Source organism: Mangifera indica, chromosome 11 (genome assembly GCF_011075055.1).
Source record: "Mangifera indica cultivar Alphonso chromosome 11, CATAS_Mindica_2.1, whole genome shotgun sequence".
Lineage (NCBI taxonomy): Eukaryota > Viridiplantae > Streptophyta > Magnoliopsida > Sapindales > Anacardiaceae > Mangifera > Mangifera indica.
The window spans coordinates 1,528,811-1,554,178 of NC_058147.1; the positions used below are offsets into that span (position 1 = coordinate 1,528,811).

Sequence of the window (25,368 nt, forward strand, 5' to 3'; positions counted from 1 at the left end):
CTACGGTATATACAGGGTAGAAAGAGTTGCCTCTCCAAATGAGTATAGCACGTACAATGCCCAGAATAATAGATCAACTGTGGGAATCAAAGGAAAAGTTAATAATCGGATTGGTGAATATCCTTAATTGATGCAACCTTGGAATAAACAACTTTGCCTGCTCTGATAGCATGTGAATAATCGAAAGGCAAAACGACCATTATATTTTTTGTATTTTTGAAAATACGAGATGTAGACTCTATATGGGTAAGTTAATAAATATTACAAAAAGAAAAGTTATAAATAATATACCACAATTAGACTAACTGTAAAAGGTTAGAAAATCTTATAACATACAAATCATGGTAAATTTTTATTAGATAAAAGATTTAAAAATTGATTTTTAAGATTAATATTTTCAGGTTATAGAACAAATGGGCTTGGGCCGCTCGTTTTCCCGCGATAGAAGCCCATTGAATTGTCTTTCTTTTTAAAACTTTTTAAGGGAATGAAATAATTTTAATTCAAAGGCATTCTCTGCAGAGGGACTCCAGGAAGGCAAAAACATTCTCAGATCTGATCCATCTCTCTGCAAAATCTTCAAATCAACATGTCTTCAACGTTTAGTGGCGATGAAACTGCTCCTTTCTTCGGCTTCCTTGGCGCTGCTGCTGCCCTCGTCTTCTCCTGTAAGACTCTAATTATTCTTTTTATTTTTGAAATGGTTGGTTTGGCTTATGGATCTAGGGTTTTGATCGGGTGTATCGCAGGTATGGGAGCTGCATATGGAACAGCGAAAAGTGGAGTAGGTGTGGCGTCGATGGGTGTGATGAGGCCAGAATTGGTGATGAAGTCTATTGTGCCGGTGGTCATGGCTGGCGTGTTGGGTATTTACGGTTTGATTATTGCTGTTATTATTAGTACTGGGATTAACCCCAAGGCTAAATCTTATTACCTTTTTGATGGCTACGCCCATCTCTCTTCCGGTCTCGCTTGTGGCCTTGCTGGTTTATCTGCTGGTATGGCGATCGGGATCGTCGGTGATGCTGGTGTTAGGTATAATCTTTCTTTCCAATCGCACTCATCTATCCAGAAACTTAGATCAGTAATTAAATCGCTTTAAATTGGAGGGTGATTGATATTTTCAAACCGTGTAACTTGTTTGGATAAATAGAAAATATGCTATGTATATGTTTGATTATGAATAAACTATACTCAATTGAGTACTCAAATTATGTGTCATATCATCTCATTATGATCCGGATGTCTATGTAACTTCCTTATCCTATAGCTCGACTCACTGTCAATATAACACAGTTTTGTTTTTAAGTTTGGCAACCCAAAATGTCTCTTGATAGTTTAGGAGATAATGCTTTGTCAATGGAGATTTGGCTAGCAGTGTTATACTGTATGTTATATAATTTTGGTTTACAAATTTTGTATGCGTTTATTGTATTTTGTTGTTGTTGGTCGGCTAACTATTTTAATTGAAGGTCTATCATAACTTCATTTTGTAATCTGCAGAGCCAATGCACAACAGCCAAAGCTTTTTGTAGGGATGATTCTCATTCTCATTTTCGCTGAAGCTCTGGCCTTGTATGGTCTCATTGTTGGCATCATTCTCTCTTCCCGAGCTGGTCAGTCAAGAGCTGATTAAAATAGAGCTTGTGTTTTGCTTACTGGTGTGGTGGAAATGTTATCAATTTTTTTAAAACGTATTGTTTCTGTTTGTGATTATTCTACCGGACAGATTGGATGACCGTTGAAACTGGTGGTAGAATGTAGAAGTAGAAATTAGTTTCTTCAGTTAATAAATTATGTTATCATTGTTTAATGTTGAAATACTTTGCTTTTTGTGGTTTCATTCCTAATATTCATAGAATGTTGCCTTCAATTAATTTGCTATACTGTCTGAGTCTCTGTTACTTAGTTATAAGCTGTGGGGCTGATAAGTCTGTTGGCCATTAGCAGTCTGAGATTAAAGCCTAGTAACTGGCTAAAAAAAATTGGGTTTGGACATCCTGTAATTAGAGTTTGGGGTGAATTAGAATTAGAGATGTTTGATGTATGAAAAAGATGAAGTGTGTGTGGAGCAGTCTGAAACTATTGATTGCAGATGTAGTATGGATGTTTGGGAATTTGAGGACGAAGGAAAGAATAATGGCGGGCGGGCTGTTGGCTTCATGTTCTGGGTTTATACCGTTAGTGAAATTGATATACCCACTGATTGTGTATTAAGCACCCACTAAAACTAATGGATTCTCATCCACGGATGATTTTGAATTTAGGGGTACATATCGTTATTAGTATGCTGAAGGTTATTTTGTTTGATTTGAATAATTCCTTCGTAATCGATTTTTTATTATTTGATTTTTATTTATTTATTTGTGAGACATAAATACTCTAATTTATTTTTAATTAAAATAATTAGTAATATAAAGAATATTTAAAAAAATTTATTGTTTTGAAAAAAAAATGTTTATTTAATTAATTTTATTATTTGATGATATAAATAATTATGTATACAAATATTTAAGCAAATTAGTATCTCGTTCTCTTGTTACTTTTATTTTTGTTAATCTTTATTTGTAATTTGTCATTATGGTGATTTTCATGTAATACTTTAGTTTTAATAAATATTTCTGTAAATTAACCCATCCCATAAAGAAAATATAATAAGAATCTATCAGTTTACAATTAACCTGCACTGCAGCCGCCCCTGTGTCTCACGATCGCGAGTCTTCCACCTGACGGTCTGGCTAATTACATGTTTTTGACTTATTTAAAATCAAGAAAAAAAATATTGTGAGACTAATAATTTAACAAGGATCTGTCATCTGCACATGTAAGGTCTAAAGTAATTCCTCGGACAGCGCCTTCGGATTAGAAATTATATTCTTTTTCATACTACCAAGGAAATATTTAGGCGAGTAATTATAAATAAATTCAAACTGAATTATATTTAAATAACAGTGAATTCAAATTTGTTTAGAATCTAAAATGAATAATTTGAGTTTTAAGTTTAATTGGCTTGAATTAATAAATAATAATATTTAAAAAAATTATAAATAAATAAATAATCAAAAAAGAGAAAATAGAATTGTTATAAAAAAAAAAAGAATTGCCAAAACCAAACTCTAACGTAAAGAACTGAAATTACTTCGAAGAACTCCTCTATAAATATAAGTATATTTATGTTTGGAGAAAAATACTTTTTGGAGTGAAATTGGGTAACTAATAATATTCTGTTTTTCCAGACTTGAGGTTCAAGAAAAGAAAAGTCCTGCTCTGTCAATAATACGCACGTGCCACGTAACGTCACAGCGTACGTCAGTGATAAGTCATCTTTGCCCCTCAAATTTACTAACTGGCGTTGCCGCCAAATCAAAATTGCCAACTTCCAATCCGGTGTGTGACGGTCAAGATTCAGCGTGGCGCCACGTATATAAATAACAGCGTCTTTTGAGTCACAGAGCAAAATCGTTTGCTTTAGATTCGTAGTCTTATGAGCCTGCTTCGTTTTCGGATTCGCTGGACCACTTATATTCCAAAAATGGCTGAAGAAATAAGCAAGACCGAGCTTCGATCATCTACGGCTACTACCTCATCAGCATCATCTACAACCCCCAAATCTAGATGGTTTTTGCCCTCTGTTCTCCGTTGGATCCCCACTTCTACCGATCATATCATCGCCGCCGAAAAACGTCTGTTCTCTCTAGTCAAGTAATTCTTCTCTCTCTACACGCCTTTTTATTTCTCGAATTGGTATTTTTTTTAATTTATATACCTAATTGTTTGTCATTCCAATTCAAAAGCATTTAATTTCCAAATATTTTTTTCTTAGTTCACTTCGATTATTTGTTGTGTCTGTTTATTTGTAAATTCCTCTAGAAAGTAAACAACAGGAAGCCTAATTGATTGGCCCCGGCTTCAAGTTTATGTGTATTGTTCAATCTTATTTGTTTATAGCTCATGAGAGTTTTATTACGTGGGATGATGGGTGAATCACCCAAATTTCAGGACTCCATATGTTCAAGAGAAAGTTAATATAGGTTCAGGTCCACCTGGGTCGAAAATCAGGTGGTTCCGTTCTTCCAGCGATGAGCCAAGGTTCATCAACACGGTTTCTTTTGACAGCAAAGAAGGCTCCCCCACTCTTGTAATGGTTCATGGATATGCAGCATCTCAAGGCTTCTTCTTCCGCAATTTCGATGCTCTAGCTAGTCGATTCAGGGTCATAGCAGTTGATCAACTTGGGTAAGATTTATTTCTCTTGAATTTATTACATGCTTTAATATGATATTCCATGTGTCTTAAATGGTATGATTTGCTACCAGCCTTAGTTCTTAAATTCTTTGGTATGGTTTAATGCATGTGGTCATATCGATCACGGTACTTAATGCAGTGTTTAATTGTAATGGGCTTCCATAGCTTGCCATCTCTAGAATTTCATTGATATTTGTCGATGTATCTGTCAAATGAAATGGGAAGTTTCTGCTTGTTTATTTTTGTCTACGGTTCATCCTATGTGTACTCATTGCATGTGTAAGGGCTGCTGAAATTCAATAGCTTAATGCTTGACATTTCTGAGTTCAGTAAATTGTTGTCTTCTTGTTGGTAGGTTCCATTGAAGCAAATATAGTGTTCCAATTTTGGGCACTGTATTTGTGGTATTTTTGTAACTTTAATAGGATTATATAGTCGGGTCTTTGTTCATTTCTTATGGTTGGTTCTTAACCTTTGCAATGTATTACAAAAGTAGGTTTCCTTTTTACTGTTTTGTTAGTCATTTTGTTCATATAACCCTCATCATGAACTTCAAGCTTTTGGTTCTTACATTCATTGGCTTTTAACCAAAACGTTTTTGCAGTTGGGGTGGATCAAGCAGACCTGACTTCACATGCAAAAGCACTGAAGGTTAGTTGTACTATATCTTTTGGGTTGTTTTGCCTCGAGATTTGAGAAATTACCCATTATACTTGCTCTATTATTTGCTGCATACAGGAATTTAATCTGTAATCTGTTTGGTATCACAGAAACTGAGGCATGGTTTATTGATTCCTTTGAGGAATGGCGCAAAGCCAAAAACCTTAGCAACTTTATATTACTTGGGCATTCGTTTGGAGGGTATGTTGCCGCTAAATATGCTCTCAAGGTGATTGTTTTTCCATCTTAATTTGTATCCAGAACCTTAGGTAATATGATGGTAATTATTTGTTTTCTGACGCTAATTGTATTCATGTCAGCATCCGGAGCATGTTCAGCACTTGATTTTAGTTGGACCTGCTGGATTTTCAGCAGAATCAGATCCTACATCTGAGTGGATTACCAAGTTCAGGGCAACGTGGAAAGGTGCAATTTTGAACCATTTGTGGGAGTCTAATTTTACTCCTCAGAAGATTGTCAGGTTTGCTTGTTTACTCTGTGTGTATGTGTCTTTTCCTTTCCTCACTGCTATAATGTTATGACCATGTATGACATTTTAAAGCATTCAACTTGCTATGAGGTTAGATTTCTTATCGTTTGTCAATAAAACTTCTGTTGGGATTTTTTTTTTATTCAGATTGACTTTTCTAATTCATCCTGTAGTAGTTGAACATCAGTTTTCATTCATTAAACTTGGTGGCTTGAGAAATCATTTCTGGCCTTTTAGCAAAACATAAACAATATCTGATAGGTTTGAGTTACCCATACCCTGGTTCTGGCTTTAGATATCATTTTATTTTATTTTATTTTTGTTTTTTGCAGAGGTTTAGGTCCTTGGGGCCCAGATCTGGTACGTAGGTACACTAGTGCTAGATTTGGTGGATACTCATCTGAGAGCATATTGAATGAAGAGGAGTCCAGATTGCTAACAGGTATACAAAGAGATTTTTATAATGTGTATAGCACACATACATTAATAGGTATCTGATTTTTGCTTCGCTCAATTGAAGATTATGTATACCATACTTTAGCTGCCAAAGCTAGTGGAGAGCTGTGCTTGAAATACATATTCTCTTTTGGGGCATATGCTCGGATGCCTCTTCTACGCAGGTTTGATGCTTCAGCTTGATTTAAACTTATCTCTTAATATTAATTATCAAGTTCTCTTGCTTTCTGTTATGTTACATGCTTTAATCTTGTTGATTTTCAAATTATAACTTCTGATAGTATCTTCTTTTATACTAGCAGTGAAGAAAACAAGATGTTGATTCTTAGATGTGTGTCAAGTATTACTTTTTTTTTAATTGTGCATAAGTTGCCTATGCGAAATGTAATAATTGTCTGAAGTTTTCAAAATACTGAAGTTAATGGTGTCTCTCTTTGGACTATGGTTTCTGGAGTGATGAGGTACAGTTTAGGCGTTGTGCTGGCTGTTTCCATTGGTGGTTTCCTTTGGAAGTCTAGTGGACCATAATGGCCGAAGAGTTATTCAGCCCAAGACCAGTTTGGCCCCAAAATGGGAACCATCTTTTTTCTACAATTGTATCGGGATGTTACCATTGAAATTTGTTGTTTATGTTGTGTATGCCTTTTATCTGAGATTCCCCTCATTGTCTTGATAAGGATATATTGTCTGTTTTTGTTCATACAACAATTTATGGGTTTAGGGCCACTGATCCACTGGGGGATGTCTTAGGACAATATCATATTCATTTTAGTTGAGTGGGACATGTTTTGTTTGAAATTCTTGATCTCAAGATAGCTATCAGTTGGAGGTGAAATTTTTTTGTCTGATCTGTTCCTTTCTATCGTTTACAGTGCATCAGATTGGAAAGTGCCAACCACCTTCATATATGGTGTCCAAGATTGGATGAACTATCAGGGTGCACAAGAAGCCCGCAAGCATATGAAAGTCCCATGTGAAATTATTAGGGTCCCCCAGGTATATTTCTTTCACTCACTTTCTCCCCCTGCCCTTTCTCTCTCTGTATTTATTAAAACTGATGAATCCTTCCTGATAAAAAATATGCAGGCCGGGCATTTTGTGTTCATAGATAACCCAACCAGTTTCCATGCAGCCATGTTCTATGCTTGCCGGAGGTTTCTTTCATCTGACCCTGACAATATATCTTTGCCCAAAGGTCTTTCGTCAGCATAGAAAAAGGCATGTTGTAACTTAACCTGAATTTTGTATAACATGATTACATGAATTTATCTATCAGAGTAGCAAATTCTTTTTCGCAATAAGGCATTCTGTATGCCCATATAATCTCCATTCTTGTAAATTAATACTGAATGATTGATTTGCAATGTAAATATGCAGATTCTTTCATGCATTGATTATAAATTTTTATGGGCAGATGTGGAAATAGAATAGGATGAATGTGAGACTTTAGTCATGCCAGCCGGCCAGGCTGGCGATTTAGTTGAAACTCATGCTGCTCATAGCAATTAGCTCTCTGGAGCACAGGGACAATCAATAGTGTAACAACAATGTGAGCTCACTGAAATTTTCTAGTTTTAGCTGATTTTCTGCTCCATTTCCAGCCTAATGTGAGAGCTTTGGTTTAAATTTGAGAGCAAGATAAGACCCTAATCCTAAATCCTGGAGTAAAAGAGGAGCTCACACTTCATATTGAGTAAGTGGGTGAGTGAAATGCCGTAAAGTGATATACTGATGATGACAATAGAGGGTTCAGTAAATAGTGCTGCCCTGCCCTGTCCATTGTCATGACCGGATTAAATCGTGGGGTCGGGTCTGAATTCTGAAGTCAGTCAGGAGACGCATTGAATACTCTGTCAAGCACTAACTCACAGTGACTGTTTACTACTGGAGAATTTAAATTTTTGGCTTATAAAATGGACCCAATACTCGAAACCATACATCTTCCGTGCAACCAAATTATTGCTTCCTGTGAATACACTAACTAAGCCTACGTGGCAAGAACCCAAAGAATCTAATCCAAGGGCTCTCATTTGCTCTTCAGCGTTGTTTGTAAATCGCCAGTCTGCATGCAGCTCTGCTCAATGCATTCACGGATCCTGACGCCATCTTTCTTTTTCGATAAAGACAAAGTTTCATCTTCGGGTAATCACATTAACGGCTACTTTCTTCTGCCTATATAGCTAGCCACGTGGATTTCCTTCTTCTTTTGGCGGGAATCAGCTATGGGCTTTAAAGTAGGTCTGTAAACCAGTCGGATTGATCTTTATATATGGGAGACTAGAGTCTGATTTCGGATGCAGCATAATGCAATAATTTGAAATTGATTTGAATTCATTGAACTGAGATTTAAAAAAGTTTGAGCTTTGTTCAAAGTAGTTCAAAGCTTAAAGCTTAGCATGTTTGTGTAGTTTGAATTCATAATTTATTATGATAATATTTGAAACGAAATCATTTTAAGCATTAAAATAATACTTGTTAAAATGATTATTTAACAATAATCAAACCAATGTTTTGCCAATGGTTCATTTTTGCTCAATTGGTGTTTAAACTGAGTTGAGTAAAATGATTGATGATTGACCTTTGTGGTAGACAAAGTTAAATTTCTCTTAACTCAAATTTAACTCAATTTACAAACCGATCAAAAACCTTAACTCATACTCTCAAACTTGACCTATACAAACTCAAGTGTAGCTTTCTCAAACTGAGCCGATTTGGCTCGGGTATAGCTCTAGGCTTTATGACCCATTTACTTGCGGGAATACAGGAATTGAATGGAAGCATGGAACCCACCTCGATCCTCAATGGCGCCGTTGGGTAAAAGGAGAAAAAGAGATAGAAAAAAAGACAATCTTTAAGTATTAAAAAGGAATGATTTTGCGACAGCACATAAATCTTAATTAGACAAAAGGTAAATGTCCAAAGAATGACTTCTTTATAGAAGTGATTCACTATCAATTCCAAGATCATTTTTCATACTGGTGAAGGCAGCGAAGTGGGATCCTCTAAGGATGCCATATCTGGTCCTACCCTGCAACCTTCAAGCATGAAAACAATGTCAGCCATTGATGGTCTATCAAGAGGATCAGGGGCTGTGCAAAGAAGCCCCACTTTAACGCCTAGCAAGAATTCTTCCCACTCGGATGACTCAGGGTCTAGTTCCAGCAGTCCAGGCTCCAGTAATTCTGAAATTTGACCCCTCTGCAATTGCTTTTTCACCCATTTTACTATATCTTCATCTTGTGTAAACATGACAGGTTTTCTCCCTGTTAGTATCTCTAACAATACAATCCCAAAACTGTATACATCGGCCTCTTTTGTTGGTTGCCCGGTTGATGCTGCTTCAGGTGACACATAGCCTAATGACCCAATTGGAGTTGAAGATGTTGAGGCCTCAGCTGGGGTTGCTATTGTTAACAGTTCTAGTCCGAATTCAGATAAATGAGCTTCGAAATCGGCATCAAAAAGAACATTCAGTGGCTTGACATCTCCGTGAACCATGTCAAGGGAATGCAAGAATGCTAGTCCACGAGCTATGCCAAGAGCAATGAGGTGACGCATTGGCCAATTTAGCACATGCCCATCTTGATGTGAGGCTTCTTGAAGAAGTGTGGCTAAGTTTCCATTAGGCATGTAATCATAAACAAGAAGCCTCACATCAGGTTGTCCTGCATAGTAGCCTCGTAACACGTTAGGTTCCGATGCTTCACCTTGCCGAGCAATTCAGCTTCTTTTAGGAAGTTTCCTTCATCAATGGAGCCATCTGGGAGGCGACGGATTGAGAGAACCATTCCATCTTGAAATGAAGCCTTGAATACAAGACCATATCTTCCCCTGCTTAGAACATTTTCCTCATCAAATTGCCTTGTAGCTTCCAATGTCTCTGCATATGTTATCTTGTTATTGAACATAACAAGTTTTGGTCCTCCATTTTCTCCACTTCCTCGACCCCTTTCAGCTCCAGAGCTTCCATGTGCAGGGCTTGGTTTCTTTTCTCCACTTACCTTTTCTCTAAGCTTCTTGCACCAACGGAAGAGGCTATAGATATAGCCACAACAACACAATGCCAAAATACAAGCTCCAGCTGCAGTAATGCAGGTCAGCATGATCAGCCTCTTCCTTTTTCTCTTTCTCAAATTTGCACATTCTCTATCCAATGGCTTTCCACATAGTTGTCTATTCATTTCAAATATCGAAGGATCACTGAACTGAGAAGCTAGCATTTTCGGAATCTCACCTTCCAGGTTATTCCTCGACAAATTTAAGTACTTCAAGCTACTGATATGAGAAAGATTTGCTGGAATTCCTCCACTCAAGCTATTTGCAGAAAGATTTAGCAATGTTAGGTCTGATAACTTCGTCAATGAGTCTGGTATGTGGCCTGATAGGTGATTCATATCCAATGACAATGAAGCCAGAGATGAACATCTAGAGATCTCCTTTGGGATTTCACCGGATAAATCATTCTGCCCTAGATCAAGCTTTTTCATATGAGATAAGTGAGAAATGTCAATTGGAATATTGCCACTCAATCGATTTGAACGAAGCTCAAGCACTTCAAGTCCAGAACAATTACCAAGCTCTGCTGGAATCCCCCCAGATATTCTATTGTGGGACAATGAGAGAACAGCCAATGATGGAAGAAATCCATAGGTTGCCCGAACCTCACCAGAAAAGGAGTTGCTACTGAGATTCAGATATTGCAAACTAACCAAACTGCTAAAGCCTTCAGGAAGATCCCCAGATAACTTGTTCTCTTCAAGTCTGATAACTTGCAGACTGGGTAACCCAAAAAGCTCAATGGGCAATTCGCCAGACAAATTTTGCTTACTCAAATCTAGAGTAGATAGTTTCATCAAACTCCCAATACTCTCAGGAATCTCTCCAGAAAACCCACAGGAGCTCAAATTAAGAACCAGCAAACTCTTCAAGTTCCCCACATTATGAGGAACCTCCCCTGCAAATTTGTTATAACTGAGGTTCAAAGTAGTCAAATTACTCAACCTCATTATCCCTTCCGATACATTGCCTCTGATATCATTTTCGCTCAAATTCAAAGTTTCAAGCAGAGAAAGATTCCCAAAACTCATCGGAATCGAACCGGAAAATCTATTTCTCCCTAAAGATACAGTCTTCAAGCTCCCTAACCCGCCCAGAAAGGCAGGAACTTGACCCGAAAATCGATTCCCTTCAAGATCAACAACCTGTAACAAGCTACATTTCGAAATCTCCTTAGGAACTAACCCATACAGAGAATTATTAGCCACTCTAAACTCCTCTAACTTGACAAGATTACCAATGCCAACCGGAAGATTTCCAGAAAAGAAATTTCCAGAAAGATCCAACACTCTTAGACTGGTCACTTTTGTCAACCAAGATGGGAACACGCCACGTATGCGATTATTTTGAAGGTCCAAAACCTCCAAACCGCTAACACATTCTCCATTTTGCGGCTTAACAACGCCCGTGAATGCATTAAGCCCCAACTGAACAATCTTTAAAGAAGAAAAATTGCGCCAAACGCTGCAATAAACACTTAGAGGAACCGTACCCGAGAGTTCATTTCGCGACAAAGACAGCACTTGGAGGGTAGAAATCGCCCCAATAGTGCCCGGAAGCAAGCCTTTAAGCGCATTATCTTCAACGCTTAGATGTATAAGCGAAGAACAGTTTGATATGGCAGAAGGCAGAGTACCGTACAAGTCATTTGAGTCCAACCACAAATACTCAAGCTCTTGAAGTTGACCAACACTAGCCGGAACTTCACCGGAAAATAAATTATACGACAAATTAATGAGCTGAAGCTGAGAATTTGACGAGAAGTTCCCTGGTATCGCACCAGTAAAGGTGTTCGACGATAAATCGAGATACCGGAGAGATTGTGAAATATCACCCGAGATTCTCCCGGAGAGGAGATTATGAGCCACATTAAAGACTTGTAAATTGGTAAGGTTAAAAATGGATGGCGGGAGAGTCCCGGAGAGTGAGTTGTACTGCAAGTAGATAGCACGTAAGAGAGAGCATTGAGAAAGCGAAGTGGGTACTGAGCCATTAAAGTTGTTAGAGTGGAGGCTTAATTTGCGCAACTCACGTAAGTTAGCGAGTTGATCAGTGAGTTCGCCGGTGAGTTGTAGGCGAGGCAAACGAAGCTCCCTGACCCGGGTGTTATAACAAACAATGCCGCGCCAGTCACAGGGAGCAGACGGCGTGGACGACTCCCAACCGTCGAGCGCACCAAGAGGATCCCTCAGGTTGCGCTTGAAGGAAGTCAAAGCTTCTATCTCTGATAAAACCAAGGCGCCGGGCTGACCGTGAGAGTAAGTGAAGTGGGGCAGAGTGAGAAAGAAAAAAATAGCAGTTAATGTAGCCATGGAGAAGGTGGAGAAGAAAATGGTTATGGGGCTTGAGAAGGAGCGTGTGTTAGTAGTAGCAGAGGCCAGAAAGCTTGATCATGGAGTGGGAAAAAGAGAGCTTGCCAGAAGCAACTCCATTTGTTTTTTGTGTTCGACTGAGTTCACTTTCTCTTTCTCACTTTTCCACTGTGCTTTTGGTTATGCTCGGTTTCGATCTCACTTCCCAAAAAGCTGCACAGGACAATTTTTTTACTTGTCACAGGGAAGCATCATTTAAGTCTTGTGCTATCTTTTCACGAGGGGTCTTCGTATGTCACCTCGGAGCCCAATAGAGGAAGTTGGTCGATCTGACTTGGCCGCTTGCATTTGGGTCATCTGAAGCTGATCATGTCAAACTCATCCGGCTAGATTTCATGGCAATATTCAATTGATCAAGCGAACTGGGTGCCGCAACTCATCGCAAACTACCAAATGCCAAGTGCCAAAGAAGTAGATAAGAGAAAGAAACTGCGGCTAAGTATAATAAAGTCGACCCAAATGCTTTTCTGAACATGGAATGCGGCCATTTTTTGGTAAAAATTAGATAGTATAATCATCAAACTGAGTTGGAAATCATTCTTATGACTTTCTGCTACTTCAACGATGGCAAAGTTCCTTGCTTTTACTTGGCTAATTTGAGTTGTTAGGCTCCACGATGGCAGAGTTCCTTCCTTTTACTTGGCTAATCTGAGTTGTTAGGCTCCTCTCTCATGATTAACAGCTAATGTTTTTACTTTTTAGCTGTTTATAATGAACAGTTTCTCTTCATTCCTATAATGTGTGCTTGACCAAATTAGACTTTTACAACAACTAAGTAGAAAATTTACTACTTTAAAGTAATATGTTCTAACTCAGTTAGAGGAACCATTTGGGTTCTGATCGATTTGATCAGTGATTGAACTAATAAATTATAGTTTAATAATTTAGTTGTGAGTTGACTTGGTTTAACGGTTAATTAATCTTTAAACATCAATAAGATTGAAACCGGACTAAATTGAGCTTTGTCCTAAGCCTTCCTGCCTACTTTTATTATCCTGTGGCTCCAAATTCAGCAAACTAACAGTCAAGGAGACTTTGCCTTTGTGAGAGATCTTTGATACATTTTTTTCACCGTCACGTACTCGGCCATATACAGTAAGACCAAAGAACAAGTTAGAGATGGCATATTAAATTAGCTCATGTCTTCTTGCTGTAAGTATACCCGAACAACATCGGCAATTCCATTGTACCATAATTTCCTTGCAATTAATGACTCCCTCACTGCCGACAACCAGTTTGTAATTCCAAAATTATCTAACTATAGTAGGAAACCGATCAACCATCCAAACCTACTTGTCATGTAAACTCATCCAACAATTGGGCATCAGTTAGGGTTTTATCTTAGTTGAGTTGGTTCGAAGTTTGATTCAAATGAATTGAATTCGAATTGAAATAGTCTCAATTTGAGTTTGAGTCATGTTTGATCAAATTCATTTTCTTTGATAACTGTTTTTTTTTTAATAAAATTATGTATATTTTTTTTTTAGTATATAAATAGATAAACATTTGTTATAGTCATTATGTAATTGAATGATTTTAAATTAAGAATAAAGTAAGACTTGATCCTATGATAACATACATAATTATGTATCTATTTATGTACTAAAAATAGGTACACATAAAATTGCTCATTTTTTTAGCGATTGTCTTCTTTCTTTATGTCTAGTAACCCTTCTTCTCCTTTTTTTCCAATAATTTCTGATAGTTTCTTTAATGACCTCATTTTCAATTTGCGCAAGCTTGAATTGACCTATGTTCGGATTCAATTGAGCTTAAGATCCATCTCTTGCATTAATGAAAGCATCATTTTGGACACCTATTTATATACTCAAAGTTGATTAAGTTGAGCTTAGTGGGCATCCATGAAAGCATCATTGTGGAAAAAAGAAAAGGAAAAGAGAAAGTGCCAAGGCATGATTGCTAAGTTGTTATGTATAATTCTCTCCGGTAAGTCTCATAATGCTAGATTGTCAACCATTATTATTGCACAAGTTATTGAGGACCAATTCTGTTATCACATTCAAGAACAACCCACATGTCAGCTGCCATGCCAAAGCTAGTCTTCGTTGATATAACTAGATTCTTGAATGTAAGTTTGCTTTCAGTGATAATCCCATGATTGTGTGGTCCTTAAGGTGGGAGGTAAAAATCATTTTAAAATTGTTCGGTCCTCAATTAAATTTGAAAAGAAATCTCAAGACACGAGCTCTTATACTGCGACAGCTGCTAGTGCTCGGTGCCTGCGATGTGATTTTGAGCTAAACAGTCATTTTCCAGAAAAAGGAACGACACCAAGGCCCAGTCAGTGTCAATGAAGGAAACAGAGACCAGTTTTGGGCCTTCCATGTCACTCTTGTTAATTTTCAACGTCACTTTTTAATGAAAGGAACCCAGACCAAGGCCCAATACGTATTAAAAATTGCTTTTTAGACTCCCGAGGTCATAACAATAACTCACTAGATTAGAAAGAATTTGGGTTGAGTTATTTGGTTTTACATCCAAATGGGTTGAGTTTAAACTAAAAGTTAGATTTATTTTAATAAAAGAATTAGATTTGATTTTGTTATTTAAATTCATTAATTTTTGGTTGATCTTAAGTTTATTTTTAATTTTTATAAACCTTAACTTGGGTCTTATTCATACTTTAATGGAATCCAATTTTAGATGTGCTTATGCGGGACTGTTGTGAGTTGAGACTACTTTAGAGTTAGCCTTAATTAGAACCAAATTCGTATATGTTTGAATTTGTATATAATATCATTAGACAACTATTGACAAAACAAACAATATTGAAAAAGGGAATGACAGAGGCTATTTTGATAAATAAATGAATCAATCTTAATCCAAAACTACTAAGTGGGAGCTCTAGATCTGGATGTAGACCCGGTTCAACTCATTCAAACTGATGATTAATTTGGGCTGAGCCAGGTCCAATCACCCCCGCTTCGGCCTGAAAATTATTATATTATGACACCTTAAATAAATAAATCAGAAGCTCAGTAAATCAAAGGAGAAGTGCAATGCTGACAATGACACATATCGACTTTGGTCTTCGAAGTCCACTGCGAGTACTTCCTTTGCCTCACCCTCCTAAACCCTCCAAATTCAGCTCTTCCAATGCTGGTTCTTACACCCTTTGTTCCGCCAGCAAGTGGGCCGACCGCCTCATCTCTGATTTTCAATTCACCTCCGCCGCCGACTCCTCTCCTCTCTCCTCAACATCTGTCACTCTCACTCCTCCTCCCCCTCTCTCTCCTCCCGACCGTCACCTCTCCCTCCCCATCGACTTCTATAAGGTCTGTCTTTTGTTTTATTTTATTTATGTTTTTTTTCTGGGAATTTAGTGTTTTTTTTTTTTTTAAATTTAACTAGCAAATGCTATGAAATTTTAATAGATTTTAGGCGCCGAGACTCATTTTTTAGGAGATGGTATCAGAAGAGCTTATGAAGCTAGGGTTTCTCAACCACCTCAGTATGGTTTTAGTCAAGACGCATTGATCAGCCGTAGACAGATTCTTCAAGGCGCTTGTGAAACCCTAGCTAACTCTAGGTCCAGAAGGGAATACAACCAAGGCCTTGTTGACGATGTAGACGAAACAATCCTCGCTGAAGTCCCCTGGGACAAGGTAATTGTTTTTATGCCAATTTTGTTCTTTCAGTGTGAATAATTGAGTTGAATATAGTCAAATAGCAACTGAATTTTTATTTTTTTTAAATTTTTGGGAGAAAAGTTGTTAACAGTAATAAGTGGTGGAATCTGGTAGGTTCCTGGAGCTTTGTGTGTGCTGCAAGAAGCAGGGGAGGCAGAACTGGTGCTTAGAGTTGGAGAGAGTTTATTAAGAGAAAGACTACCCAAGGCTTTCAAGCAAGATGTTGTCTTGGCAATGGTGCTTGCTTATGTTGACATGTCCAGAGATGCCATGGCATTGATTCCGCCTAATTTTGTCAGAGGTTGTGAACTGCTGGAGAGGGCTTTGAAGCTCTTGCAGGTTATTCCAATAATGTTTTCCTTCTAGTTGAGCAATTTTAATTATTTCTAAGTCTAATTTAGATGGAAAATTTTAATGATATAAGTGTTGATATATATGGTTGGTGAGTTGTGTTTTGTGGCTGCAGTGTACTCAATTTGCTGCCACTCTTATAATACACTGCTTATTTGTAATTGCTTATATTGGTAATGTAGGAGGAAGGAGCCAGCAGTCTTGCTCCAGACTTGCAGGCGCAGATTGATGAGACTTTGGAGGAGATAACCCCACGTTGTGTTCTGGAACTTTTAGCCTTACCCCTTGGTGATAAATACCAAGCAAGAAGAGAAGAGGGTCTTCATGGTGTGCGTAACATATTATGGGCTGTTGGAGGAGGTGGAGCACCAGCAATTGCTGGGGGATTCACGCGTGAAGGTTTCATGAATGAGGCGTTCTTACGTATGACAGCAGCAGAGCAGGTAGCATACAAGATTGTATTTTTCAAAGCCACCTTTGCCCTTGTATGTATACTAATCAATTTCCCAAATATTTTCAAAATTTTTGAAATGTTCTTCTCTCCCATATAAGGTTGAGCTGTATAATGTCACACCACATAATATCCCAGCAGAAAGTTTCGAAGTTTATGGAGTTGCACTTGCTCTTGTTGCTCAAGCCTTTGTGAGTAAGCAACCTCAACTCATTCGAGTTGCAGATAGAATGTTCTGTCAACTTCAGCTGATGAAGGTAGCACCTTTAGGTGACCCTGCCTCTATCCATTCTCCCAAAGAAAATTATGAGCTTGACTTTGCATTGGAGAGGGGACTATGCTCATTGCTTGTAGGTGATATTGATGGTTGTCGCGTATGGTTGGGCTTAGATAGTGATAATTCACCATTCAGAAATCCTTCTATTGTAAATTTTGTCCTGGAGAACTCAACAGCTGATGATGAAAACATTGAAAAGGATCTTCCTGGGCTCTGCAAGCTGTTGGAGACATGGTTGACAGAAGTGGTTTTCCCCAGATTCAGGGACACCAAAGATATATTGTTCAAGCTTCATGATTACTATGACGATCCTACTGTCCTGAGATATTTAGAGATGCAAGGAAATGGTGATTCACCCTTGGCTGCAGCTGCTGCAATTGTGAAAATTGGGGCTGCGGAGGCTTCTGCTGTTCTTGATCATGTAAAGGCTAGTGCAATTCAGGCTTTGCAGAGGGTGTTTCCTCTTGGTCAGCGTGACGACAGCATGAAGAATCAAGATGGAGAGAGACACAATTATTTTTCTCTTGTAGAAACTGATGAGCCTATGGAGAAGTTTGATCATCATGATATTTTCATGGCTGATACTCCTGGAACAAGTAGTTCTGATAAATTACATGAAGAACAATTGATTACAGAAAAAATTAAAGATGCTAGTATGAAGATTATGAGTTTTGGATTGGCAATTGGGTTGATAACTTTTGCTGGCCTGAAGTTTTTGCCTGCCAGGAACAGTATATCTGATCCACGAAATTTAATTGGTTTACCTAAGGCATCTGATGTCACTAATTTGGGTATGTTTTTTACTTAGCCTACATGAATCCTTTTTCGAACCATTTCAATACGTGCTAATGCCATGTCTTTTTCTCATAAGTGATGTGAGAATAACTGTTGTGCCTATGTCCTCTTTGCTACTCATATTTTTCACTCTTCAATTATTGGTTTAGGATAAAATTCTTGTTTCTAAAACTATAAGTGATCATGGACATTCAGTTGATTTAATGGGGGCAGCTTCCAAAATACATAAATCTAATTTTGATTGATCAAAGGAATTGATGCAATGACAGACATTTCAAATTTCCTTGTTTGCTTCTAAAATTTCATCTTCCTGAAGTTTTAATTTGTTGTCTTTATGAACTGTGCAGGGTCCTTCAGGGATGAAAATTTTGGGGAGGAATTATCTAGAATGGATGCAAGGTTAGCAGAAGATTTAGTTCGCAAGTGGCAGAATATCAAATCTCAGGCTTTTGGACCTCATCGTTCCCTAGTGAAACTGTCTGAGGTAAGAAATTTGCAGTTATAATTTTCTTTTGTAATTGTTTGAACACACACACTCATGTTGCATTTTGAACTTTCACCTCTATGGTAGCATTTGGTGGTTTTTTTTTATTATGATGATGATCCCATCTTCTGGGTCACAAGTGTCTTTTATGCCAAGGGGAACTTTATTGGACTATATAAACTGTTTTGTGTTTCTTTCTTTCTCTCTCTTTTTTAGATCCTGTCTTCTGGGCTATGAAATTGTGTTGACTAATTACTGATAGAAATCATGAATAAATGGAGTGTTTCTGAAATGTTGTGATCGGCTGCCATATCACGGAAAATAATCTGTGTTTCCTAACCCTAAAAGAGTCTGACAGGTTTTGGGAGGTCAGATGTTAAAGATATGGGCAGATCGTGCAGCTGAAATTGCAGAACTTGGTTGGGTATATGATTATACTCTCTTAAACCTGAGCATAGACAGTGTGACTCTTTCACAAGATGGGAAGCGTGCCTGGGTGGAAGCAACTGTAGAAGAGTCTGCCCACCTCACGGACACAGTTCATCCAGAGAACAGCGATTCAAAAACCACAACCTACACAACCAGATATGAAATGTCAGGTTCAAATTCTGGATGGAGAATCACTGAAGGATCTAAGATCATTTATAAGTAATGTATAGAATAATTTTTTTGCCATATGATAATGCCATCTTTGCATTTTTCACCTTATATACGAAAGTGGCATTAATTGATAATTTCTTTAAATAATAGAAGTTACTTTCTCCCAAATTTAGCTCTGATTCTTTTATTTTTATTGTCCCTTTAACATCGTGCGTTTAATTATCTATCAAGAATTCGAACCAGGGAACAATGCTGGTTAAATTATGTATCTCAATAATACTTTATATACAAATGGTTGCGTATTTGGATGATTTTGAATTAGTAATAAAAAAACAATTAGATTACCTAATAGTATGATAACACATCAGTTTAGTTATATCTATTAGTATCCATAGTTTGTATATGTTGTATTACTTATTAAGCTTTAATACTATCTTACAAATTATCAAATTTATTCGATTATTATATTGTGATGGCAAAAAATATCTAACTGTCAAAAAATCATGGTCAGCTTGCAAGTGTTCTAATTCACAGTAAATGGAAAGTGGAACTGTGTAAATTATATGAAGCACATGAATGCATCCAAAAATTAGCAAATATACATGTGGGTATCTCCCTATCTTCTGACAAATTTAAAGTACTAGGGAAGTAGACTTGATAAATCTCCAGCTGAATGATTTTTGACTAAGGGATCCGGCTAAGAGGCTGAGTCCGAACACTTCCTTGGGGGCTTGGCCTGGCTGTACAAAGCCTACCAACTTAGCAACAAGAGCAGCGCTGTCATCTATATGGTTCATGTCCTTTGTGCATGCCCAAATTTGGCGTGCTAACTGTAGACTTCTCTGCTTTGTGTTCAGATCAATATCCCATTTCTGGTATAGCTCCTCTCTCTCTTTTTTAGAGAATTTTTTATGAATTTGCTTGCTCAACGCTTCTCTCTCTCTATAAATAGCCTTCAAACTGTAGCATAGTAGAATTTCAATCAATGTTTACTTATATATAAACAAAATAGTCAACAATTTGGCTGATTATATACCTTGCATTTAAATTCTCTTTGCTGATATTACCGCCCTTAAGAAAGGTTAGCCTTCTAAGCTCCACCTCCATGTACACAGAATCAGATGGATCACCTTTGAACAGCAGGTAAAAGTAAGTTCTGTGTACTAAAGGTACATTGCATGCATTCCAAAGTTCAATTATCTCTTTCCGTCTGTTATCGAATTCTGCAGGCCAAGTAGGAACTTGTAGTGCAGCATCCTCTTCTTTCTTCATTACAGAGTCCTCTATATTATTCATCATTGCGTTCTGAACCTACACCACAACCATTCCCGACTGCTATTAGATAGGAATCCAGCAAAACAAATAAGAAATACAATATAGATTGCTAAGCCAAAAAAGATTGGCATGAGAATCAAGAAAATCAAAGAGTTTTAAATGGAAAGAGTGACAGGTGGAGGAAGGTGAATGAAGGGGTGGTAGTTCTTACCAGACCACCATAATTTCTCAGAGACTGAACTTTGCTCATTTCATTTCTGGAATCTTCTGTCTGAGAATGCTTTCTGCTAAGATCTTGAATCTCGGCATTATACTTTAGTTCTGAAAGCCTCTGATGAATGTCAACTGGTCCTCCATGGAAGCTTTTTTCAGACCCATCAATAGTAGTATAGTCTGCATCTAACTCTTTAAAGCTTTGTGATTCCATTGAAGCTTCACTAATGGAAGTTTGAGAATCTTTCCTGGAAACATTTCCAAACTTGGCACCATGCTTAGGTACAGAAAGACGTGGATAAAAGTGTCCAGTTCTTCCGGCAAAGTTTTCTTCCAACCAGTTAGGTGGTGTATTCTCACTGTGGCCTGCCTTCTCAAACGCCAGGGAAGATGGTGTTGACATGAGCATGGGTCTGCAACTTGTGCTTCTATTTATTTTTGCACTCCTGCAGGTATACACATCTGCATCAGAAGAAGGAGATTGTTCCTGAGGGTTCAAATTGATGAGATAGTGGATGGTTCTTTGCAGTTCCTCAATTTTTTGCTTCAAAGCATCATAAATAGGATCTTTGCTTGAGGGGCTTGACTCCTTATCTTTCTTCTGAGGGGATGATTGTTCCAGATCCCTTTCAATGTCATCCACTTCCTTGCCAGTATCCTCAAGTTTTTCATCTGTTTTTTCAGCACTCTCTTCCCAGCTTTGACGTGGATCAAGCCCAACAAACTTACGAGTGCCTTCATTCTTCAGAAAATCTTCTTCAGGATTCTCAGAATTCTGAAACTTGGGAGTTTTGTTGGGTGTTTCAAGCCCTGCATGAAGAGAATTGGTGGCATCTGGTGAGCTTGATGCTGAATATTCATCGAATCTTGAATGTAGCAAATTCTCTATCCTCAATTCAGCAAGATCACGTTGCTGAGTCAATTCTCTTATCTCTTTTTCCATCTGTTCTATAATAATCTCTTTCTCTTTCAGCAATGCAGTATAATCATATTTCCCTGAAGTTGTTCGCTGGCTCTTCATCTCACTTTCCAATTTAGTCAATTCTCTTTGTAACTGCTTTACTAATGCCTTATCGGACATCACCACATTGACATGTGCATTAGTAACTACTTCTTTAGCACAGGAAGCAAACAAAAGGGTATTTCTTGATTGCTCAATTTGACTGTGAGCAGGGCTCAGAGTGCAAATGATGGCTGTTCTGGCATCGCCTCCAAGGGAATTTTGCAGAATTCTTGTCAGCTTAGAGTCTCTATAAGGTATGTGTGTGTTCCTTCCCTTGCTGCATCCAGTCATGGGAATATGTTGTTAAGAAACAATCATATAAAACTATATAGATAAGAACAAAAGGAGCCAAATAAAAGAATAAGAAAACAAGTTCTAGCAAGAACAATCAAGAAATTGTAGTTCATAAGTAGAAGGGAACACAAGCACAACAGGCACAGTTTAGTGACTGTTATGAATGAATTGTAGTTTTCACACAAACAAACCTCCAGACCAATCTCAGTCACCTCAAATTTTAAGCAATATTGCCTCATCTTTTTTCTTCCCCTTCAAGTGCTAACTCAAGGTCAATCAATAAAAAAATTTCCTTGCATCGACAAATCAATAACCTAATATAAACAGTAACCATGACATTTACTAGTATGTTGTTAGGACCTAGGGTCTCTTTAGGACACGTTGTGACACTAGAGGGTAGGGTAAGTACATAAATAGAAACTAAGATTGTAGAGATGAGAAGAAATCAGAGTTTAGACAGTCTTTAGTCGTAGGCAACCTTTGGACTACAGTAAGGTTTTTAATGGCTCGAATGATTGAAACTGGTAAGCCTAACTCTTCAAATTATCGGTTAATCCACTATAAATCCCCAAAATCAATAGAAATAACCATTTTCCCTTCAAATGTATTTCGATGTTTTAGTTAATATTGGTTGGGATCCTATCACATGTCATCCAAAAACTCACTATATCACTCTCAGCATCAAAGGACAATGTGTCATGAATTAGGCCTGCAATCTGTTATGATTCATAAGTTCAGGAACTATGAATAAATCTACATCAATAATCATAGATGGATGAGATGTATCATTCAAATTTATGATTGTAACAAAAACTCAGTAAAATTCTCTGCTTGTAAAGCCATTCATCAAGACCACCTAAAATAAAATGTCTTGCAAATTCAATGTCATTGTAATATTTCATGTGAACAGTTGAGTTCATTCTCAAATGAGTCTGATGCTAAAGCCAATATTGAGTTTTCGAAGGCCAATAAAAATTTTAACTGCTAAATCTGTTCAACCTTAATGTGCGAACTACTTTTCCCAGTGTCAACAAACTGCGATTAATGTGGGAACCTTCTTTTAATCTTACACCAGCTGATAACGCCTGAGAAGCGCGCTCGCTGCCAGCAAGATCTACAAAATTCTGCACAAAGAAACAAACTTAAGTTTCCTTCTATGAAAGTCTCCATGGGAATTCTTATTTACCAATAGTTGTTTGTAAGGAGATAAATCATAACATACCACAGTAGCTGCTAGAGTGGCTGATTTGTCAGCGCCAATGTATTCACGAGCAGAACTTTCAATTGTCTGCAAAAATCCAACATGTTGCAGAATAAAAAGGGTCAAATAAGAGCTTATGCAAGCAGGAGAATTGCTACTTATTTATATTACATACATACCAATCGCAAAATTTGGTGGGATCTGGAGCTGGTTTCGTTTAGAGAGGTCTCTCCTATCTGTCGTTGAGCTGAAAGAATTCAGCAAAAAGTGAACATATAAATATAATGCCATCTGCTGAAGACAAACCCAGATCTTTTTAATGCCGTTAATGGTGGCATTACCTTCACAGATAGCAAGGAGCTCCTCCAGATGGCTCTGGTCTCTCAATGTCTCCTCGGTGAGTTTCTCCACGACGGTCCCTCGCTGTTGCAGTCAAAGAGATCCATTTAGAATTAACTTACACCAAAGTATAACATTTTGGCTAAAAAAATGTCACCTCAGGATCATCTAGGAGTCTAAGTGGAGTGGTATCTGAGATGAGGTCTCTGACAGATTCATTGTAAATCTCCATTGCAGAAAACTTCAACACGAATTCTCTTTCTTTATGCTGAATATATAGATAGAAACAGAAATGGTCATCTCCATGCTGGAGTTCAAAGGCTTGTATTTGAGATCAAGTGATAGAATAGACTGGATATTTATTTGACCTTTTCTATGTAATCATATATATCTGATATAGCATATTCAGTAATGCCACGCATTGTATATGTCTTCCCACTGCTTGTTTGGCCATAGGCGAAAATGCTTGCTGGATATAGATAAGATATTTCAAAAAATTATTACAGGACAGATTGAAAACAGAATAAGAAATAAAATTTACTCACAGTTAATGCCACTGACTACAGAAAGGCAAACTTCTTTGGCTCCCTCCTCATACACTTCCTTTGTGGTGCAGTCCTTTTCAAATACTCTGTCTAATCCAGATATATTGACAGAAACGAAGTAGCGGACGAGACGGAAAAAAAAAAAAATCACTGTAAGATTATTACCGTATTATTTGGGAATAAGAAAAGACTGATTATATGGTTTGTGAATTCCTAAACTGCTATGATGCATTTTGAGTTACAATGTTCAAAAGTAAAATTGTGATGGACTTTTATGTTCAAAACGAATAATATTTTGACACCGAAACACCTTTTTAAGTTTTAGTTTCAATATTTTACGGATAATGGCACAGAATCTTGAAATATCAGACCCAAAATTACAACAGAGACATTCAGGAAAGAAGACCAATTCCCCAAAGCGTAGATAAATTTTAATAGAATTCTAATAATTGAACCCCAAACCATAAAGGTCTCAGGCTAAATATAAAAAGGCTTGTAGAATAATGAGAAAATTCTTAAGGGCTAAGACAAGGAAACACAAAAATGCTATGAAATGAAGAATGAAGAATTAGCTTACCAAAACTGTAGGCTGCTGGGAACATGGACCGTTCCGGTAATGTATTCTTGAAGATGATGGTGTTATTGTTAATGCATTCCCAATCTGAGACATCATTCTTTGCAATTTCTTTGTCGTTCAAAGGCCTTAATCTAACCAGAACTTGAATCCTCTCTTGTTGGCCGCTGGGTAGAGACAGATCCTGAGTTTCTCCAGGAATTAGCCTCTCCCCACCCATTGGCCTCTTACCCCTCCTCTTTTCTTTTATAATTCAACGAACATAATTATTATAAACTTCAAATTATATGTTCCTATCCTACAAATTGAGCTCCTGCTTATCCTCTTTGATGAACCTTTTGTGACTCAGGACTCCAAATGAAGCTGCTTGAAATATAATTTTCTGTCAAATATATTCTGGTCTTCACAATTGTTCCTGAAATAATGCGTGGATGGAGGAGAATCAATCCAGTTATCCAATGAAACAAAAGACAACGCTGAAAGACAAAGAAATAAAAAGTCGGGTTAAAAATAAGAAGCGCAACATCAGAGAAAATATACTAAAAACAGTAATATATCATTGTCCTTCTAGAGGATGAGGAAAGAAAATGACTGCATGTTGTAACGATCATCGAAATATTACCGCCAAAAAATAACTAACTAGTTGCTAATTTACTAATTTAATCTACGACTTACCCTTGTTGACTAAATAGTATTTTGTATTGGTACTGCAAAAGTTTGAAACGAAGTAGAAAGACTATAACCTCCTTTGAGGGTCCCTTTTGCTTCAGGAAGTGACAACAATTCTCGCTTTGTGCTTATTCCTACATTTAAGAGCTTTCATAATATGTTAAATGTGGAGATTTTCTGTTCTAAGAGTGAAAAATAGATCCAATTAGATCTATTTTTGTATACAATAAAATCCTTTATAAAGTGAATACAGAAAGTCTAAACATTGTGGGTTATCATCCATTTAGGAGAGTGCAGAGGAAGTATTCCACTTGCCCACTTTTCCATTCGTCATAACAGTTTCACTATATGGAAACTTGAAGATTATG

At 37.4% G+C, this 25,368-nt stretch overlaps 5 protein-coding genes across 8 annotated transcripts; 3 read left to right on the forward strand and 2 right to left on the reverse strand.

Moving 5' to 3' along the window:
- Positions 1–491: 491 nt before the first annotated feature.
- On the forward strand, positions 492–1,873 carry LOC123229772 (V-type proton ATPase 16 kDa proteolipid subunit). Its single transcript, XM_044655717.1, has 3 exons — positions 492–668; positions 750–1,035; positions 1,504–1,873. The coding sequence occupies exons 1-3, from the start codon at positions 590–592 to the stop codon at positions 1,634–1,636; spliced, it is 498 nt and encodes a 165-aa protein (XP_044511652.1). The 5' UTR covers positions 492–589; the 3' UTR covers positions 1,637–1,873.
- Positions 1,874–3,363: 1,490 nt separating this feature from the next.
- Positions 3,364–7,237, forward strand: LOC123228538 (probable 1-acylglycerol-3-phosphate O-acyltransferase). The gene is made up of 9 exons (XM_044653941.1): positions 3,364–3,702; positions 4,000–4,236; positions 4,850–4,896; positions 5,016–5,134; positions 5,226–5,386; positions 5,728–5,837; positions 5,916–6,015; positions 6,724–6,847; positions 6,938–7,237. Exons 1-9 carry the CDS (start codon positions 3,485–3,487, stop codon positions 7,061–7,063), a joined length of 1,242 nt encoding a protein of 413 aa, XP_044509876.1. The 5' UTR covers positions 3,364–3,484; the 3' UTR covers positions 7,064–7,237.
- Positions 7,238–8,419: 1,182 nt separating this feature from the next.
- On the reverse strand, positions 8,420–12,408 carry LOC123229082 (probable LRR receptor-like serine/threonine-protein kinase At4g36180). The gene is given in 2 exon segments (XM_044654660.1): positions 8,420–9,537; positions 9,540–12,408. Coding segments are annotated over 2 exon segments (3,396 nt in total). The 5' UTR covers positions 12,220–12,408; the 3' UTR covers positions 8,420–8,821.
- Positions 12,409–15,254: 2,846 nt separating this feature from the next.
- Positions 15,255–19,055, forward strand: LOC123229901 (protein ACCUMULATION AND REPLICATION OF CHLOROPLASTS 6, chloroplastic). 2 transcript variants are annotated; one of them, XM_044655931.1, is made up of 7 exons: positions 15,255–15,575; positions 15,675–15,905; positions 16,044–16,268; positions 16,463–16,723; positions 16,833–17,799; positions 18,151–18,287; positions 18,636–19,055. In XM_044655931.1, the coding sequence occupies exons 1-7, from the start codon at positions 15,300–15,302 to the stop codon at positions 18,690–18,692; spliced, it is 2,154 nt and encodes a 717-aa protein (XP_044511866.1). In that variant the 5' UTR covers positions 15,255–15,299; the 3' UTR covers positions 18,693–19,055. The 2 variants fall into 2 exon arrangements, with proteins under 2 accessions (XP_044511866.1, XP_044511865.1); XM_044655930.1 differs by having other exon boundaries at positions 15,260–15,575; positions 18,646–19,055.
- Positions 19,056–19,421: 366 nt separating this feature from the next.
- On the reverse strand, positions 19,422–24,818 carry LOC123229773 (kinesin-like protein KIN-7F). 3 transcript variants are annotated; one of them, XM_044655719.1, is made up of 11 exons: positions 24,335–24,818; positions 23,758–23,907; positions 23,581–23,681; positions 23,370–23,480; positions 23,215–23,296; positions 23,053–23,120; positions 22,895–22,960; positions 22,672–22,796; positions 20,374–21,655; positions 19,924–20,192; positions 19,422–19,847 (listed from the first exon to the last, which is right to left on the reverse strand). In XM_044655719.1, exons 1-11 carry the CDS (start codon positions 24,549–24,551, stop codon positions 19,520–19,522), a joined length of 2,799 nt encoding a protein of 932 aa, XP_044511654.1. In that variant the 5' UTR covers positions 24,552–24,818; the 3' UTR covers positions 19,422–19,519. The 3 variants fall into 3 exon arrangements, with proteins under 3 accessions (XP_044511654.1, XP_044511653.1, XP_044511655.1); XM_044655718.1 differs by having other exon boundaries at positions 19,924–20,198; positions 24,335–24,816; XM_044655720.1 differs by having other exon boundaries at positions 19,924–20,198; positions 23,758–23,847; positions 24,335–24,813.
- Positions 24,819–25,368: the final 550 nt, after the last annotated feature.